This window comes from Sceloporus occidentalis, unplaced genomic scaffold, assembly GCF_023333645.1.
Source record: "Sceloporus occidentalis isolate IW3139 unplaced genomic scaffold, rSceOcc1.0.p SCAF_213, whole genome shotgun sequence".
In the NCBI taxonomy this organism is placed as follows: Eukaryota; Metazoa; Chordata; class Lepidosauria; order Squamata; family Phrynosomatidae; genus Sceloporus; species Sceloporus occidentalis.
The window spans coordinates 1,377,545-1,398,346 of record NW_028317193.1 but is presented as its reverse complement, the minus strand read 5'-3'; the positions used below and the strand labels follow the sequence as shown (position 1 = coordinate 1,398,346).

General features: G+C 37.5%; 1 protein-coding gene across 1 annotated transcript in view; it reads left to right on the top strand.

The window, feature by feature from the left end:
• The window catches only part of LOC149277508 (cytohesin-3), a 28,705-nt gene extending 8,156 nt beyond the window's left edge, over positions 1–20,549 (top strand). Inside the window, exons 5-12 of the mRNA XM_089502824.1 lie at positions 4,145–4,225; positions 4,749–4,861; positions 4,992–5,140; positions 8,036–8,147; positions 18,423–18,499; positions 19,561–19,632; positions 20,062–20,216; positions 20,477–20,549. Coding sequence (XP_089358950.1) covers positions 4,145–4,225; positions 4,749–4,861; positions 4,992–5,140; positions 8,036–8,147; positions 18,423–18,499; positions 19,561–19,632; positions 20,062–20,216; positions 20,477–20,549 — 832 coding nt within the window. The remainder of the gene's footprint in view (positions 1–4,144; positions 4,226–4,748; positions 4,862–4,991; positions 5,141–8,035; positions 8,148–18,422; positions 18,500–19,560; positions 19,633–20,061; positions 20,217–20,476) is intronic.
• The last annotated feature ends 253 nt before the right edge of the window (positions 20,550–20,802 follow it).

The following is a 20,802-nucleotide window of genomic DNA, read 5'->3' as shown; positions in this document are numbered from 1 at the left end:
CTGCCACAAATGGAAATGATTTTGTTAAGGAAAATTCTGTAGGTTGCTATGGTAACTTCACCCAATTTACTAATTTGCACCAGGATTACTTATTATTCATAACACCCGGTGAGTCCTGTGCCTAGTACACTACCAGTCCGGTTGACCGCTTCCATAATGTTTTGCCCTTTTAAACCGTTTGAGACGTTTAGAGCAAATTAGTAACCCCGTGGGCTCGGAGGGCAGTTGAATGCGTCACTCGTAAAATAATTGTGAACGGTGACATTTTAGCCTCGGAGACGAGTCAATGTCCTCCATTGTTGCGTGGGGTGGAGAGGGAAATTAGGGAAAGCACATTGCTATTACCGCATCGGTTCCCTGTAACATACATTTGCCGGTAACCTGGTGTATTTGTGTTGTAACTTAAATATGGTTTAACTTTTGTAACTGAGAAACGTACATGGAGAAGACCCCCTAGTGAGGAACATGTTACTCCTTTTATCTGCCGCCAGGAATGTGCTAAAGTGTAACCGCAGTACAAGGGCACGTTGATTGTTGAATGTTGTTGTTGGGGACAGTCCAACGTGTGCTGTAAACATCTCCAGATTGACACCCTTTGCGTTGAAGTCATTTGGACTCTCCAGCGACCTTGGGTTGGAAGACCAAAGGAGTACTTGTGGGGGTCTTTCAAGGCAGAAGCAGATTTTAAATACATGATATTTTTTAAATAAGCCTGATATTTTAAGGCACAGGTGAACATGTTCCTCGTAGATAGGGCATTAACTGAGCTCTGAAACATATTAAGCAAATGCACCTTTGCAGAACATTTTATTATTTCCTCCAATGATTTAGTTACACAAAACACAGGAAAAAACTTTAAGAAAATGTATTTTATTTTCTATTGCAGCACTTTACGGTTTATTCCCAAATGGTAGACTTGATTTGTGTTTTAGGCCCAACCCCAGTGAGCCTCTGATGCAGGAAAAGCTTGGCTGGCCCTGTATAATGTATAGTTAAGTCGGCAAGATTTCTTCAGTCTTACCCCTTATTTAATTATAACTTATTACAGGGCCACCTTAGCCTTTCTTGCTGGAGAAACTTGCCAGTGTTGGCCTTTTGTAAGGAATAGTAAAGTGAGAGAGTTAAAAGCAAAGTGCCCCTTTACTGAATAAACCCCTTTATCAAGGTCTGCTTTGTGTCACATGACAGTTATGCCCATTGAACATGTGTTATTGAGATAAAATGTAACAAGGTTAAAGAATTATTCCTGTCTGGACAGTCAGCAGTACTGGGAACAATGTTTCCCAACTAAATGTTAGCCTTAACCCCTTAATGACAATTGCCGGTTCTGGCACGACACGGAAAAACAAGTCGTTTACGACAAATGACGTGCCAGAACCGGCACGTCTTTAAACGGGTGCAGAAAGCGATCTACGTTCGCTTTCTGCACCCAAACGGCGTTGCTGTAATGCCTCGACCTCGATCAGGGGAACCTTCAAGTTGAAGAAAAATTTTTAATTTTTTTTTTAAAAAAGGCAAAAAAATAAAATATAAAAAATATATTTTTGTGAGCAAGTCCTAAAATTAGCACATTAGCTTAAAACAATTCTCGCATGGAAAAAGTTTAAATATTGGCATATTAAATGCCCATGGGGTGTCTACTTTTAAAAAATGTATGATTTGATGGGGTAAATTGAATTGGCCGGGTTCAACAAGGTCCCAATTAACACGGGGGGGAAGGATGGCCAGACATTTAATTTCCAATTAGAAAAATGCACACGTACCAAATGTGGCCTTTTAGTTCCCCCCAAAAATGACAAACCCATGCATGTGGGGTATCACTGTACTCAGGAGATGTTGCTGAACACATATTGGGGTGTCGTGTGACAGCGGCATATACCAGGAGCTGTAAATTCATACATTACATAGGTGTGTGGGGGAAAAATACACACAAAAGAATACTACTGCAAACTTTGAAAAAATTCTGGTGGTAAAATGTGTGCATGCAAAGAGTTAAAATACCAGCATTTAAAATACCCTGGGGTGTCTAGTTTTCAAAAATATATGGTTTTGTTGGGCATACTGAAATGGCCCAGCTCAAAGATGTACCAAATAGGGCATGGGCAGTGGATCCCAATATGCCAAAGTTCAACATTGAAAAATGCGCATGTCCCAAATGTGGCCCTTTTGCCCCCAAACAGCCAGGCAAAATCATTCATGTGAGGTATCGCTGTACTCAGGAGATGTTGCCGAACACATATTGGGGTGTTTTGTGATACTGACATATACAAGAACCTTTTAATTCATACCTGAAGTAAAATGTGTGTGACAAAACAAATGCAAAAAAATGACTAACGCAAAGTTTGACAAAGACTGGTGGTAGATATGGTGCATGGAAAGAGTTAAAATACTAGCATTTGAAATACCCTGGGGTGTCTAGTTTTCAAAAATATATGGCTTTATTGGGCACACTGAAATGGCCCGGCTCAAAGATGTACCAAATAGGGCATGGGCAGTGGATCCCCAAATGCCAAAGTTCAACATTGAAAATGCGCATGCCCCAAATGTGACCCTTTTGCCCCCAAACAGCCAGGCAAAATCATTCATGTGAGGTATCGCTGTACTCAGGAGATGTTGCTAAACACATTTTGGGGTGTTTTATGATACTGACATATACCAAAACCTGTTTATTCATACCTAAAGTAAAATGTGTGTGAAAAAACAAATGCAAAAAAAATTACTACCATAAAGTTTGACAAAGGCTGATGGTAGAATTAGTGCTTGGAAAGGGTTAAAATACTAGCATTTGGAATACCCTGGGCTGTCTAGTTTTCAAAAATATATGACTTGATGGGGTAAATTGCATTGGCCGGCTTCAAAGATACCCGAAATGGCACATGGGGGGAAGAATTACCAGATTTGGAAAAAATGGCTTTGAAATAGCAAAACGCTACCTGTACTTATTGCCCAATAATGTGTAGAAAAAAGCAAAAAAACATAAAAACATTGGGTATTTCTAAACTCAGGACAAATAGTAGAATCTATTTAGCAGGTTTTTTCATTACCTTTTATAGATGAGTAAAAGATTTTTCAACTAAAAGTTAGAAACAGTCATTTTTTTCTAAATTTTTCACCATATTTTATACTTTTTTTTTATAGTAAATAATATGATACAATCAAAACAATGTCATCTAAAGAAAGCCCTTCTTGTCCTGAAAAAAACAATATATAATGTGTGTGGGTTCAGTAAACGGGAAAGAAGAAAATTACAGCTAAACACGAGCAGCGCAGAAATGTTAAAACGGCCATTGTCACGAAGGGTACAAAAAGTAAAATCAGCCTTTGTCACGAAGGGGTTAAAGTGTTACCATCTGCAGAATAGGTGGAGCAGCACCTTTAATTAGTGCCTTTCGTGACCAGTTCCAACAATCGGTTACACTTCTTGTGGAATTTGGGTCAAATAGTTTTTGTGTAGTTTTTGTGTAATGCCACAATTGTTAAAAATCGTATGACTTAGGCTGATTACTGCTTTGATATCTTAGCAACAGTATGAATACTTAATAATGCTGATTAAATAAACACACATTCTTCAATAAAAACCACATAATAATAATAATTAATAATGCCTGAGAATGTCCACCATATTTTTTTTTCTACATTTCAGGAAAATGCTGTGAATAATCTATTAGTCTATATTTAAAAAATGTATGTGTTTTTTTATTTTGTAAAATCCTACATTTTTTCCAATTTCTGACACCTATGTTATGGTATTTACAGATTAAAATGAGGGCTGTATAATGCATGCATATATATATAATATAATTAGGAACCCATTTTGTGTGCATATCATATATGATCATATCATAGGAGAAGCAATTTTTAACCTCTATAATTACTGCTCCTTGTTGGTAGAAATGGCTTGCTACTTTTGTGAGAATGAGGAAAGGAGAATGTAGAGGTCTCCAAATAGGAAATTAAAAGCTATACCAGTTTCCACACTTCACTGCAGATGTCTTTTCCCCTTTTCACGCCAAATATATCCTCAACATTCAAAGGGAGAAACAAAGCATGCAATTGATAAGTGGTTTCAGTGAATTTAGTAGTAGATTTATGCGCTGCCTGATTCTGGTGGTTGGGTTTATCTTTTTTCTTCTTCTTTTTCTAGGGATGACTTTAACATCCTTGTCCTTCAAGCGTTTGTTGAGCTCCATGAGTTTGCCGATTTAAATCTTGTCCAAGCTTTAAGGTAAGTACAACACTTTGGGAAATCATATCTGTTCTCTGCTTGTGGGGCATCTGTTCTTGTGTTCCTTTTCTTGACCAAGAGGTTCTTCTCACTACCTTTATGTGGTTAAATATTTGGGGTACACTTTGCCCTTGGCGTTACTTGTTTGAAGCAATGCTATTCGTGGGACGTAGTTGAGACACCTTGGTTATTTAACTCCAATAACCGAGTTCTGTGGTCCTCTTCAGCACAAGCTGACTGCCAATCACTAATGGCTAATTTAAAGGCTCAGTAATGCCGCTAATATTTGGCTTCATAAAAATAGAAATGCCACACCAAGAGAGGTTAAAATGGGTCTGCAATACCTTTCAGACTATGTCCTTGTAACGTTTTGAGGCTCCTGTGTTTGAGGAAGCAGATCATTTGGAGTAGTAGTATAAAGAAATACCCCAAAAAGTAATTTGATATTTCAAATGAAACATGGATTTTGATTGGCTTTTTTGTGTGTTCTGCCGTCCTGACTTTGGTAACCACGTCCTTGCAGACAGTTTCTGTGGAGTTTCCGACTGCCTGGTGAAGCACAGAAAATCGACAGAATGATGGAGGCCTTCGCGTCGCGCTATTGTCTCTGTAACCCCGGCGTTTTTCAATCTACAGGTTAGTATATGCTGATATCCTCCACAAAGCACAAAATGTGTAGGTAAAATTTGTAACACTACATGATGAGATTATTATGATATAGAATCAATGACTAAGTTGACTAATATTTTTTTCCCCCCCGCTCCAGATACCTGTTACGTCCTGTCCTTTGCAATCATTATGCTTAACACAAGTTTGCATAACCCGAATGTAAGAGATAAGCCATCAGTCGAGCGGTTTATATCTATGAATCGTGGCATTAACGAAGGTGGGGATCTTCCTGAGGAGTTATTAAGGGTAAGTTCCATTTTCAATGACGCGATCTTATTCCTATATTGTAATTTTAATTTTATTCATACCTTAGTGATACTGTTTGGGCAAAACTTAGTAACTGAACCCTTTTGGGAAGCAAGATTTTTCAGGCTTTGTTTTAAATGATTTTGGAGAAGAAAGCGGTCTCTCAAACCAATCCTTCAGGTTGTGATCGACCACAAAACAGCACCAATTAACCCCTTAATGACAAAGCCCGTACATGTACGGGCTCAAAATGCATTGTTTTCTATGGGTTTAGGGACCGCCCATTGTCCTTAAGGGGTTAAAGTTTTTAATCCACCTGGTTATATAGAAAATGACACAATAACTTGCCAATATGGGAAGATATTGTTTTGGTGAAGTAATACTGGGTTATAGATGGCCGTTACTGTCCCAGTGCAGCTCTCCAGATACATACATGAGGTTTGCATGCTTACGATGTACTTGTGGGTGAGACAGAGCTCTGGCTTGCGTCTTGTTGACAAGGATGCTGGATATCCTGTCACATGTCGGCCATCCTGTAGTTCCAAAAACACAGCTGGATATTCCGGCAGATTAAATAAAAGCTACACGTCTGCTTTGGGCTGTCTATGTCTTCTCAGATTTTAGGGGAAAGATACGGAAGAGTGAAAGAACTGGCAATAAGCTCAATTCTGAGCGCAAACAGGAAAGCTCATAATTACCCGTTTTAGAAACCCGAGTTACTGAATGATATATTTATACAGGATTTGCCAAAAACTGCAAAATACAAATTTATATATATATATAAATAATAATCATGCCATAAATTTGTTTTTCTGTTCCTTAAAATAATTGTGTTTACAATAAAATAGATTTGTTTTTAATAGCATGAGCCTTTAAGGTATTTCCCTGCAAATCAGGCAACTGGCATTAAAAAGCCTCTGCGTTTTTTGTTTCATTTTTTGAAGGAGTGTTTGCCGCTTAGTTTTCATCCATCTTATATATGTATGTATGGAGGGTTGTATATGCCATCGGAGCAGCTATTTGAACTACTTCTTTAACATTCTTTAAAAAAATTATAATAAAAAAAAAAAAAATCCTTATTTAATTAAGCGAGGCTTGCACTGTGATTATTTAAATAGATTGAGCAATAAGTAAGCAAAGTAATTTACCTTTTCCAGCACTTCTCGCAGTATGCTTTATCAGATCTATGCTTCCTGCAGTTTGTATCTTGACAGTGCTTTGTGTAAATATTCTGATATGATGGTCTAATATAATACATGGTGCATAAATTCAATCCATATGATCAGACAGAATGGCCACGGTTGGCATGTATGCACCTGATCCAGCGGTTCAGCTTTTACATTGCCTAAATAACAAATGGCCACCAGCGAATTGGAGTGGGGTTTAGTTACATAACTCTGCTAGCGATCCAGCTGTAGCTCATTCCGAGTCCTAGTCCTGAAAAATTAAATTTGCAGGTTGTAGACTCCAAACCCAGTTTCCTTCGCTGTCTGGTGTTATTGAAATAATGTCATTGGAATGCAGCAGTAAGGCTTCCTAATGGGCTGTGGAAATAAATACCCCTCACTTTTCTATTCCCCATGACATTCCCCACTCTTTATATTACAGGCGGAGATCATTAGCCTGTAATGAGAGTTCCATTCTGGTGACGTTCATTTTTTCAAAGCAGCAAGACCCTTACATAAAAGTTTCTTGAGGGAATACCATGTGGTTTTAGTTTAAATTTGAAATTGTACTTCTTTTTTTATTTTTTTTTTTATTTGCTTTACAAATTTAGTCCTTGCTGGTTTGTGCTTAGTCCTGTAATCAAAAATGTAACATCTGGAGCAGAGGCCTCCACAGTCTTGAAATGGTCATGCACCAGCGTATCCTGCAAGACATTAACAGGACTAAATGAAATACATTTCTGAGTAAACCGACCAACTGTATTTTCTCACTGAGGCACTTGAGTGATTTAAAGACTGTCTCAAACAAGCACCTGGACATAACAATCACTGAGAGGCCAACCTAGAGTTCCTTAAGGTAGAAGACATTTGGTCTCTACAAAAACCAGATTCAATTCTTGGAGTAAAGGAAGTCTTCTCGCCAACGATGCATCCAAGGTTCTCTCGCAAAGAATGTTTACCATCACATGCAATGTGCACACACCCAATGGCAGGCTGGGTATACCATTCAACCCTTGAGTTATTCAACAGTCTATAAGGGAGAGACTTCCCTTTTCCCTTGAAACCTGAGGTGTTTTGGTTTCATTCTTTGTGTGAAGATGTGTGTCCCAAGTCCCAAAGTAAGGCCACAGTGCAAAGCCAGTGTTACACTTCGGGAACTGCTCTACCCCCAATAGTAGTATGTGACCCCATGCTTCCTTCCAAAGCTGGAGGGAGGCCAGATCCTCTTGGTCCCCCTTGAAAGAGGGGAGCCGCTGAAGTCTATAAAGAAAGCTGGTGGCCAAAAGGCCAGCCCATCTTCTGCAGCAGGGACCTGACTCCACTGTGGCACTTTCAACCATTTCAAAGTGTGTTAAAAAATGTGCATACCATGTCCATGTGAAAGGAAGACCATATGGACCTCCGCCCATGGGGAAAGCATCTGGGTTTCGTTTCTGCAACTCATTTATTTTGTGCAACGTATCCCTGGGACTACTTAAAGCTGTTTTCCTAAGAGACCAAATGTTCAGATTTATTAATTATTTTACATGATCACTTTGTTCAAGCGATTTAGAGCTCTGATGGAGTTATTGTGGAAGATTGTCATCACAATTTGAATAAAAGGGACACAAAGTGAGTTGGGGAGCCTTAGGGCATTCCATTATTTTACTAAACATGCTGGTGTTGCCTTTTTAACTTTGTTTATTTTTATTAAATATTTCCTTTTTATTTATTTTTTTACTTTTTACAGAATCTATACGAAAGCATTAAAAACGAGCCTTTTAAGATCCCAGAGGATGATGGAAATGATTTGACGCACACTTTTTTCAACCCTGACAGAGAAGGATGGCTCTTAAAGTTAGGTCAGTAAAATGGACTTGTCTTGTATTGCTTATTCTGTTGCCATATACATTTTTTTTTGTTGTTTTTGATACCTGCTTCCTGATAATCTACCTACTCTGCTTTTAATGATCATCACCTAGTACTACAATTTGCTAACCATTTAAAATGATCACTTTGATCAAGCGCCCTGGAGCTTCTATAATGGAAGCCAAGTAGACTTTTTGTAGTCTTCAATTAGTTATCTTATTTTATGTTAATTATTGTTATTTATTATTTTATTGTTTTATATAGCGCCATCAAATTCCATAACGCTGTACAATGGGTAGACAGGACATAACAAGTAGTATGTTAATTTATTTAGACATCAGCAAAACTAAGGAACGTCAATATACGGCACCTTTTTTTTTTTCTTCTTCTTCAACTAAACCACTTTGATTTATAGTGAATCAAATGATTGTCCTTAAAATAAATAAATAAATCCTTTTTACCAAGGTCACCTTGAGGGTAAATTTACTTACAGATCCTATGATGTTCCATGTAACAGCTCAATAATAAAGCTCAATCGAGTTATGCTGGAGTAGGACTTGAACTTTTCACTTCTTGCTAAATCTTCTCCTTGAAGTATAAATTATTTCTCCCCAATTAGAATTTGCCCAGGGGCTGTATGTTATCTTGATGTTTATGTATGACTAACGTTATTTAAACCAGAGAGCTGTACATATGCATATTGCCAAGTTATTACTTATTTTTCCTGACATTTAATTAAGCTTATTAAAACCAAACAGCACAACTCAGCATTATTTTATTGGGCCAAAAATGTATAAAAAAAGTGTAATGAGAGGAATCATTGTGCAGGATTTTTACCCCATTAATCTCATAGCTTTCCTTTTAATTTTTTTTTAATGTTATCTATTAATAATTTACACATTTTTACACTTTCAGGGATTTTTTTTCACTTTTTTCCTGCTAAAATCCAAATATATTACCAAAAATGATGCCGATTACTGTATATGTTGTACCCACTTTAGTAAAATAAATTGATAATAGGTTGCCATTAAGCCCATTATGGATTTCTGCCTCTATCCACTCTTTAAAGTGAGTGTCACAAAAAACTCAACTATTTTTGAATTGGTTGAGCAAGAGCAAAAAATGGAAATGGCTGGATAAGTCCTAGAGATGATATCCAACCAGACGGGAATACAGTAAGATGTACAATCACATAGGATGCCAAGCCCTTAGAGAGACCGTCTTTATATGTTTGTTTATTCTGTAGATGTTTGTCCACTAAAAGGTTCTGTGTAGTTAATCCGATTTGTAGTTTTAGGTGAGTTTGAAAACCATATTAAAAGACAGAACATTATCTGTAAAGTTTCATGTCAAACCATTTGAATTCATAGGGCAATACACGATACAGGTGTTCTATACCAAGCATTTTTCTCATGCTTGACTCCCTTTTGTGGGCACATTTAGTGTATTAGTGCCATCTGTTGTGTAGTAGGATCTGTAACAAACATATAATTGTTTCTAAATTGAAATGTACATTGGTAAAAAAAAAAAAGGAAAATTAAATATTAATAAATATTGGGACACTGACATCTACTAGATATAAAAGGGATCCCAAAGGGGATCTTCATCTGTACTACACCAGAGACTAAAAAGTGCTAAAAATAAATATTAAAAACATTTTAAAAAGTGCCCCAAATTCCCTACCTCTGCCACCTCAAGTAGAAACCAATAATAGCAAAATAAAAAAATATACACTTTCACCCCCCCCCTAAATCCGAAGTGTTAAAAATATTACAATATTAGGTAACATGTAAAGGATGGATATGGCTGTCTAGAACATTAAACATGAATGTATGTGGGATCCTGTGTTCAGGGAATGTTGATGAAAATACATCGGCAACATCGCCTACTGTGTAGAAGAAATCCAAAGTAGAACGACATTTTCTATTTTTGGTATATATTTCATATTAGCACTGATGGTTATTATGCTTTATCTATTTCTATGATTTAAAAAAAGGACCTATTTGTGCTTAAGAAAATCTAATTTGCTAGGATAAATATATATATTATATGGAAAAAGGGACATCAATGTGATAAAAGTGACGATAAAAAAAAATCCTGAATTTAAAGTAGTAAAAATCCCCTGCCCACGTTTTTACAAGTGCAACTTAAATATCCCAAATAAAAAATAAATGCCGGCCCCAAAACTGGTCCATGGTGCAAAGTGGGTGGGTGGGTGGGCACAGCCAAATACTGCCCTTCTGGCCAGAGAAAGAAGAAAGTGACTCAAAATGTTCCCAGTTATGTTCTTACATCATTATGTTCTACATTGTGTGTTAAGCATAGGCTTCCTTTTATGTTCAATTGAATGTTTCTGGTCTTGATTTAAATCTGTCCTGAATGGAATGGGTTTTAAAACATCTATTTTTTTTAGCCATGATTTCCTTTGTTCGTAGTTGGCATGAAAAATATTTTTTCATTCCTGCCATCAGCATGGCATCTTCATTTGTGTCCGTGTCATTTTGTTCTGCGCAGTGTCCATTCTGTACGCTTTATGCACAAAGTAAATTGAGCACGGCATACACCGAGGAACACATCAATCCAACGGTCATAACAATGTTTGTCCTATAGAGAAAATGATATGGGTATTTATTTAAACAAGGTTCATTCATCCACTTTTTCTTATATAATTGAATGAGAGGATGTAACCTTTTGGATTTTTTGATGTTCATGAGGCTATTTTATGAGTTGGTTCCAAGGTGATTGCAGCCGCTTTTTGTTAAAAACCAATTTATCAATGACTAATGTCCTACCTAGCCCCATTTATACCAATAGCAGCATATAATATGTTTATTGTCTCTATAAGTAATCATTGTTCTAGGTAATTGTTTATAAAATAATCTGACTTCCGCTAAAACTGCTCCCTTTTTTGGTTTTATATTTTCATCAACATATCCTTCATGAAAACTGAATGTGGGAAATACAACGTTCTCTTGGAAGAATGCGTTTTATTGGTAAATGTTCCATACGTTGCCATTTTTCTAAATTGGTTTTGTTTGGCGTTGAACAGGGAGTGTTCCGTGCAGCACTTCCTGGGGGCTTAACGTCACAGTTCTCACTTCCTGATGTATTTTAAAACATTTAACTTTTTAGGAAATGATGCAAAAAGGAAAATCTGATTTGGCAGTGGGTTTCTCAAGCCGTACCGTTTTTATTGGCATGTAGTTGGCCAGCATTGCTCGATCGGTTACAAGGAATTTCCATTGTTTCGTTTATAACCAAGGGATCTCATCGATAAACGTGGCGTGTAGCTTAAAAATGCCTTACTGTCAAAAGGCTGTCTATCGGTAACATAGAAGAATGGAAAATTAAGGTTGAACATTAATTGTTGAAAGCTATATTTTCTTGAAAGCTCATTTATAAAAATATGGTTTAAGGAAGAATGCTTTTATCTACAGATTTATACTTTAATTTTTGTGTGTCTTTTACTTTCTCCATATCTGTGAGTTTGTATTAATTTGGTTTGGCTATGATTTTTAAAAAAAAAAAAGTGGTTTAAATGTGCCTTCTTGTTTTCCTTATGGCCTATGACCTATCACCTTTCTGTTCTGTGACTGGCTGTCTCTGCTTATTCTGCATTAGGAGGTAGGTACACAACTGCTTCCAGCCATGCACTTAGATTTTTGGTGTTTTTTTTTTCTATGTTTTTTTAAATTCATCCTTTTTTTTTATACCGCTCTTATTTTTATTCTCATTTTTTTATCATTTCAAAAACAAAATCACAGAATGGAAACTTCATTTTTTAAAGCACCATTTTGCATTTATTCCTTATTTTTATGTATTTATATATATATATATTTTTTTTTTTCTTCCTTTTGGGAATAAAATAAGACCTTTAATTGGGTTTACCCATTTTCCTACAACCTTAACATCTATTACCCCTACTGAGCTTGGATTTTAATCACTGTGAGACACCTGTTTTATGCTAAACCTAACGAATCAGAAACGGCAAATAATCCCAGAGCAACCTGAGGAAGGGAGGAAAAGAACAGAACTATGTGCTGGCTAGCGTACCCAAAACAAAATCTGGTAAAGACATCACAAATGAAATATATTACTTTAACATGTGCTTTCACGGTTGACATTTAACCCAGCTGATGTAAAACTATGATTTTTGCAGACGCTGCCTACCCTGTACTATGGTTAATAGTCATCAACTATGCATAGCCACATTCAGTAAACATAATATGTCCAGATTTGTAAATTAAGCTTATTTGTATTTAAGGAGTTGTAAAAAATAAATAAAAAAAATAAATAAATCCATATTTCTCCTTATCAACATACTACAACCAGTATGTTCTTTGTCCTTTGCGTACCGTTCCAAAACACGATCTCATTTAGTAGTAGATGGGACAGAATGAGATGCCTCCTGGTCACTTGAATTCAGTAAATCAGAGCAGCTCAAGAGTACCTGCCTGTGTTCCCAGCAGGGCAGCCGACTCCAAGGGATTTACACTGACCATAAAATCTTTCCTGGTTGCGCATATCGGGACGCTTTTTGAAATATACTGTCAGAATTGTAGAACCCAAAAGAGTGATGAGTTGCATGCTGTGTCGCATTGGCATATGTTACATTCTGTGCTTCTAGATGCTTACTCTGCCCATAACAATTCAGTGGATGCTTTCTTGCCCACAGTTCCCACAGGACACAAAATGGTCTAGAAAGCGTTCAAGAACACGTCATTTCACGCTGCACTTTGTCCTGCTATGTTTTTATTTGGGTTGAGAGACGTTTCTTTATCTAAGGGGAAATCTTCATATTAATATACATTTGTATACATTTTTAACTTGATGAAAATGTTTTAAAATAAAGCCCACTTTATGTTGGCAAACTAATTGTATTTTGTATATGAAAATTCCCCTGAGATTGGCATAATTTTTGTTCCATCCTTCAGTTTACTTCATTTTCTTTTGTAATGTTTTAGGTTTTTATATGAAGATAATCCCAAATTAGTACTTTTCAGCATCTACACTGTATGGCTGGGTACATTGTAGCCAAGTGTTGTAAATAAATGGCCATGTTAAATGCTATAGTGATGTTGACTTGCTGAATTTATTTTTGCAACACTTCTTGGTTAATGAGTAGAACCTTAAAAAAGGGCCCATGTTTTGTTTTTGTTGTCTTTGCACAACAGCCGTGGGGGTCCTGATGTGTAAGAAGGCTTTTCGGGATCGGATAAAAAGCTCACTTTCTGATAACACAATGCCCACTTGCTGTTGGTAGTACTGCTACTGGTTCTCTCTGATGTTATCTGGCAGGGTTAGAAGTCCTCCCTTAATGATATCTCCTGCTCTAGGAACCGTTTAGGACACATCTAACCCACTTCACAATAAATTACATAAAGCTACAAAATAAGCAGCTAAAGTATTAGGAGCATTATGATAAATGTGGATTTAAAAGTTCTAGGCAATAGACATAGCATGCAGTATTAAAGGGAAAAGGGCATACAAGACCCTGAGCACTGTGTTAAGTTATCTCTCTAATTCTAGGAGGGGTGATTTTATTTTTTTATTTTTTTGTGATTTTTTTTTTTTTAAATTTACCATTATTTTGTTGCATATTGTTAGAGGTTAGACGTGGGTTATAGCTGGCAAGTTGGATTAGCCAAGTTTACCAACAACAGATGGCAAATCCTTCCAGAGGAGTATCTGGCTCACCCTGGCATGTGATGAGATGATGGGCTTGACCCAGCGGTAGCCGATTACAACTTGCCTATTGTCCCTGAACAAAATAAGTGGTGATGCTAGAACTCAAGAGCTTCACTGGTTGTGTTACAGAATGCCAAGTTACACTGTAGTGAGAGTAACACAGATTCAGAGCTTCTGTTCAAAGCACTACATGCGGTGTAGTCGGCAAGTAATATGTTGGTTCCTTGGTGATTGCTTCACATTTGCCAGTTTGCCACTAACTTTATAAATACCGCCTACCTTTCTACTTGTGTTTTTTAAGTCAGGTGGGTCATGAACTTAATCCATTATGTTTAAATGGAATTTTGTCATTCCAGAAGCCTTTGCAAAACTTCCAGTGGTCTTGGAATTTTGCCTTGTCTAGATCAATTTCTTTGTGGCATATTTAATTGAAGGATGCTGGACATGCTACTCAGTGATTTGATTTTAAAGCGTATGAGTTACACGTATCAAATGCAGTCAGTGTGGGTGTGAAGTCTCTGCTACCGGCATAACTTTGTCGGTTATAGATACATGGGCACCTGCTTAGTACTACCTCTTGGCAAGAAAGGAGTTCATTAAGACCCCACATAAATCCAAAAGGAAACTTCCATCAGCCAAGTCCAGAGCTCACCACTTCCACTGTTCCTTCAGGTTGCTGTCTTGGCCTTATGCCCCTTAAAAAGCAAGGATGGAAATGTTTAAGTAATCAAGAAGTGAAATCTTTTAGTCAACCCAGCATGGAAGTTTAGTAATTTATTAAATTGCAAAATATACATAATATGTTTGGATTTATTGGAAAAGTACTATAAAATGTGTTGTTCATAAAGTTTTCCCTGCAACTTTAGCTGTAAACTAAGCATCCATACTATACCTGATATTTTGCACTATTTTCTTCTAACCCTAAACCTATCTTTTGTTTTTCTGTATAAATGTGCTTTTAGAGTGTCTGAAAACAAGTGCATTAGATTGCGCTTGTTTAACAGGTGGCCATTGAGGCGTTATGTTCAGCTTCCATTTTGCCTGGAAAGCCCATGGCTTCTATTGGGTTACGTTATTGATTTTTATGTCCTCCACTCTGAAACGGTACACATGAGGTCTAGACTGTTAAACAATGCCTCAGTTTTCATCCTTGAATTAGTTGTCGGATATAGAGCAACCTGTGACAAGATTACGACTCTATAAAAATCGCTCACATTCTTGGAAACTGAGCAAAAAAAACCCAAAACATGGGGCAACCTTCAGCAATATTTATGACAATTATTTGGTGCTGGCCCCAAGCAGCAAATATCAGAATATATGCGACAATATCTCAAATATTGAATGTATTTTTTGACTTTTCAAACAAAATGAAATTAAATTTGAAATTTTTGTTTATTGTGTAGAAAACTCAGTGAAAAACTGATTCTGTATCTAAACTATATGACCATATGTATGGAAACACCTTACCATGACACCTATATGAGCTTGTTTGACATGCCATTCCAAAACCATGGAGGTTATTATGGAGTTGGCATTGCTTTTACGGCTACAGCAGCCTCCGCTCTTCTGGGAAGGCTTTTCACAAGATTTTGGAGAGGGTCTGTGGGAATGTGTGCCGATCCTGCCAAAAAGAGCATTTATGAGGTCAGGGGCCGATGTTGGACAAGGTCTGGCTTGCAATTGGCTTTCCAATAAGGTCAGGACTCTGTTTAGGCTACTCGAGTTTATCCACACCAAACCACGTGTTTATGGACCTTGCTTTGTCCACAGGGACGCAGTCATGCTGGAAAGGGCCTTCCCCAATGTTGGAAGCATACAATTGTCTAAAACGTCTTTGTATGCTGTAACTTTACCCTTCACTGGAAGTTAGGGGCTCAAACCCTGGAAAACAGCCAGAGACCACCAAACTTTACACACTATGCATTCTGGTAGGTAGTGTTATCCTCTGCCAAACCCAGATTTATCCATCAGACTTAAAGTTTGATAGTGAAGCGTGATTCGCCATTTTGTCCCCTGCTCCATAGTCTAGTGACGGTGGGCTTTACATAGGATCAGTCAACGCTTGGCTAGGCTGTAGTTACTCCTAGAGCCTTCTACTTTACAATAATAGCACTTACAGCCAACCCTGGGTGAATTTAGAAGGGCAGAAAATTCACAAAGTAAATGGGGCTGTCATAGGATGCAACCTTTGACATGACTCTCATTTACTTAGCTCTTCAATATGACCCATTCTACTGCCAATGTTTGTCTATGGAGAGGTCTTAAATCTGATTATTTTTACATTGACTTATTTACAGAACTCTGAGATTGCAAGTTATTAGAGTCCAGTATGTACCAGGAAGGACCAAACCCGATGCGTTTTCCTCTGAAAGACTAACATGGCCCTGTATAATTGATATTTAAATTCATGAGATTTATCTCACTGATTTATCAATGCTCGACCAGGTCACTCGGCAAAATCTTTTCTAAAGTCTTTCCCTCATAATGCATAGTTACATGGGAGTTTCAAATTTAATGGGCCAGTGTGTAGAGCAAAAGTAGACCTTTCTGTGGTTGTTGGATTTAGCAGGCATAATCCAAAGCATGGCATTCACAGCTACAGAGAGTAGTCAAAAGGGAATAGGAAATGGAGAGTTAGCTCTGTTGTCCCTGTCAGTCAGAAACATCCATACCTCCCAATAGTCTTTGTGGGGGTTCATGGCCCAGTTGGGGAAATCCACTGATCCTCCCTGACCGACCTAAGGATCTGTAAAATGCGAGAGGGTCTCTGCTTTTGCTCTTGCAATGTTGGCTTCACAAGGCAGCTATTAAGCGAAGGTTTTAATGTAGAGTGCATGAATGAAACTGGAGTATATTTGGGCAATACCGAGATCTGTTACACAGAGTCCCTTTGGGTGCCACATACTTCACATAAACACAGCGTTGCCTCAGCTACTTTATCTCTTTTCAGATGCGGTTTTCACAAATACAAAGTGCTGTCCACTGCTCCTTTAAAGAAAACCCATAATTGTACATGATGAATCGGACATTTTTCCTAATGGATGTACTTGTATTAACTCAGGGAAAATGGAATCTTTAGTTGAGTTTGATACTTTTGTTTTAATTGGACCAACGTATAGAAAGATGCAAAGTTACATAAACTTTAGAGATCTCTTTTGATGAGAAGAGACCTCTGAGGTCCCAAATGTCTGTAACTTGACATATTTTCTCTGGTGACCCAATAAAGTGATTTTTATACTTTATTGCTCACAGTATTTTTTTAACGTTCACCATTTTTATTCAGCGATAAGACAGATACATCTTCTTGTCATTTTGAGGGCAAGCGTACTATCATGTACCTAGTGATCTGAATGCTTGATAGGGTGCCGTAACCGTGCCGATGAATTGAAGATCACTCATTTTATGATGGCTCATAGGTAAAGAATATAATGCGATTTCCAGTTCTAAGAATATGCCCTTAACCCATTTATACCATAACGACATTACATATAACTCTGTTAGGTCATAGATAATGAATGCATAAATACAAAAAATGGCTCTTCAGTTGAATAAATGGGGAGGGGGCAAAGCATGGATTCTTAAACAGGCATTTGGAGTGTATAATGTTCTTTGTATGCTTTGACATCAAGCCAAAAGCATGAGTCTCATGGCTTTTGAACATGCTTATAAGTTCACCTTTGTAAACCGTGCTTCCATTGGCTGCTTATCTTGTCGTCATTCTCACTGTTGTCTCCTGATGGGTTTTTTTCGCTTTTTTTTTTTCATTTATGCGGTTGTTCTTATTTAGTGTAGCCTTTCCCTCTAATCCCTAAATCTCATTTAACTCTAATTGAGTTTTCGAATGTTATCTCTAGCGGGAATGGGCCCTGAATTACATTATTAAGGAAAACATCACCGGTATCTGACATGGGAAGATATCGGTGAAATTAAATATATTTTAGCTCCCTTACTCGACCCGACCCTCCAAATCCCCACCTCTGGAAAAGTTAATCTAAAACAGGCAGAGGATATATTATTCTTCCAGTCTCCGGCTTGTTCTAGGCGCTGTTTAATTAAATATTCCATTTTGTATGACTTCATTGTTGTAGTTTTTTTCCTTAAGATTTTCACCGGCGGGAAAAATCTGCCAAGTTATAGTTTGTCACATTTTCCAAACGCACACTGCAATTTTTTTTTATTTTTTTTTTAAACTAATAAAAAACTAAATATAATATATATTTTTCTATGATAATGGGAGATAAACTTGATATAAGAGCAAAAGTTTTTCGTAAATTTACCTTATCTTTAGCACTGCTGGAAAGGGCTTAGCATTACGTGTTCCTGCATATTATGACAAATATATGTATACTGCAGTGTATTGCGACATTCCCTGGCTCTGAATGAGTTCCTTTAGTGTGGGAATGATTAGTAACCAAAAATGTGCTTGGCTAATTCATTGCATGTGTTACTACACATTGATCTGCAAGACATCTTGATGCTATCAGGAAGCGCAGAGTTAGGCCCAGAAACCAGACCTAAAACTTCAATTTAAACCATGTTGTGGAAAGAGTTGCTAACAAACTGTTGCTTTGTTTCCTTAGGCGGACGAGTAAAAACATGGAAGAGAAGGTGGTTCATCTTGACCGATAACTGTCTCTATTACTTTGAGTACACAACAGTAAGTAGACCCATTGGCTCTGAATATGCACTGTTAACTGAGGTCTTTTATACAAAGTTCCATTAATCCCCAGCTGTCACAGTCTAAGGGCTGAACCGGTCAGCCATGCACATCTTCTGCTGTCTGCGCCCACATGGTGTTCTCTCAGTCAGTCAGCTCCGGTGCTGGCTCATCACACAAAGCTCTACCATTGATTTCAATGGGAACATGAGTTGGAGCTGCTTATCCTTAAAATAAGTAATGATAATGATAATAAACATAACGGGTAAAAGAAAAAGGTCTGCCTAGATGCTGCAGGGTTCTCAGAATGCTCCCCCTGCTGGCTGATCGCATGCATTGTGATTAGCAATGCAAAGCTATGGAGCCCTGCTTGCTGACCACAGTGTGATCCCTGCATGGGAGTTAAGAGGGAAGAGAATGAGAAACAATGTATGTAAAAATTATGAACCCCCCCCCCCCATTAACTACCACCAAACTTCTTAAGCCAGAAGTATTAAACATAATACCCTATAGGGTACTATGTAAGGGTTGGCTGTGGCCCTTAAAAAAAATCGAAAAGAAATCGAAGTTGCTAAAAAATGTTTACATACTAGCGCCCGTAATTATTTTTTGCAAGTTTCAATGGTTTCAAACAAAAAGCCCTATTTTTTCTTGTTTAGAAAAGGAAAGACATCCACCTTCTTTCCTTGGGTTCTATATGTAAAATCCCAGCTATACATAGGTAATAAAGGTACAGAGGTGGGAGGAGTACACCGGTGGGATCTCGTGGATCCGGTGCCCCCTTTTAGGCCTTATGCCTATCCCATGCTTGCTTAAATGACTTTACTGTATTAACATCTACCACTTCCGCTGGAAGGCTATTCCATGCGTTTATTGATTAGACCTATAGGATCCAAAATGTGCTGTGAAGTGAATATTCTCATGTATGTAAAAGGAAATGTATAAATCCGTTCACTGTATGAGGGTCCGTGTCTCCCTCTGCTGTCAGGAATAGGTAAAGCCAGTATGTTAATGTATACATTAATAAAGCAGTCCTAATTATTGTGCTTTTGTTTAAACAGGACAAGGAACCAAGGGGGATAATTCCTTTAGAAAACCTGAGTATCAGAGAAGTTGAAGATCCTCGAAAGCCGGTAAGAGAGAGGTCTGATTTCTTAGATTCATTATGAATTAAAAAAATATACCTATTTTTAGTGCTTTAGATTTTAATCGTATTAAGAAATATTATGTTCATTTGGTTGTCCTTACAGGCCGACTGAATAGCCAGGATAACCTGTAATATTGTAATTTTGAGGCATCTGCGTTGTTGCAGCACTTAAAATGGCTACATTAAAGAGAAATTGTAGTTAAAATGACCTTCAAGCCTTTTTGAAGGGAACTCCCCTTATCGATATTAAAATAAATGTTTTCTGATTTAATATTCCGTTATTATCAGGCTGGGACTGGTGGATTTGGGATATGCTGGTAGGGCTGTATATTGCTCCTGAGACATAGGGTTGGTTGTAAATGCTATTTTGCTCTTCCACTGTTAACTTTTATTCGTTTCTCCCCACCTAACTCAGAATTGCTTTGAACTCTTCAATCCGAGTCACAAAGGACAAGTTATCAAGGCCTGCAAAACTGAAGCCGATGGCAGAGTGGTGGAGGGAAACCATGTTGTGTACAGAATATCTGCACCAACCCCTGAAGAAAAGGAAGAATGGATCAAATCCATTAAGTAAGTAAGATACAGACTGCCTAAACCTCAACATTAATGGGTCTGTTCCTTCTTGGGGTATTATCCTATGGAATTTTCTCTGCTTGCACCTTGTGTTTTATGATTAGAAAAAATGCTTTAGTCTTTTAGAATGGGATGTCCAACAAGCTACATAGGTGTGATGGTCAGGTGTCCACATACTTTTGGTCATTTAATATATAATGAAACTGCTGATTATGCGCAACCAAGAAAATAATTACTATTTCTCTTTCTCATTCTAGAGCGAGCATTAGCAAGGATCCTTTCTATGATATGTTGGCAACACGGAAGAGGAGAATTGCCAATAAGAAGTAACAGTCATTACCAAACATCTAGTTGAAGAACTGAACATTACAAATGAGAGAAACTACCAGTCTGTTATACCATATAACTGGTATTTCAACCCAATGTTGGGGCAGTATTCAGTGCTGACAAAGACAATACGTTGGGTTCTTTTTCTAAATATTGGCTACTTGTAAATTTAAGCCCAAATGACTCTGAATCACTTATGTAATGCCAAGCCCCTTGGCAGAATGTAAATATCCAATTCCATTCCCTTGGTATTTTA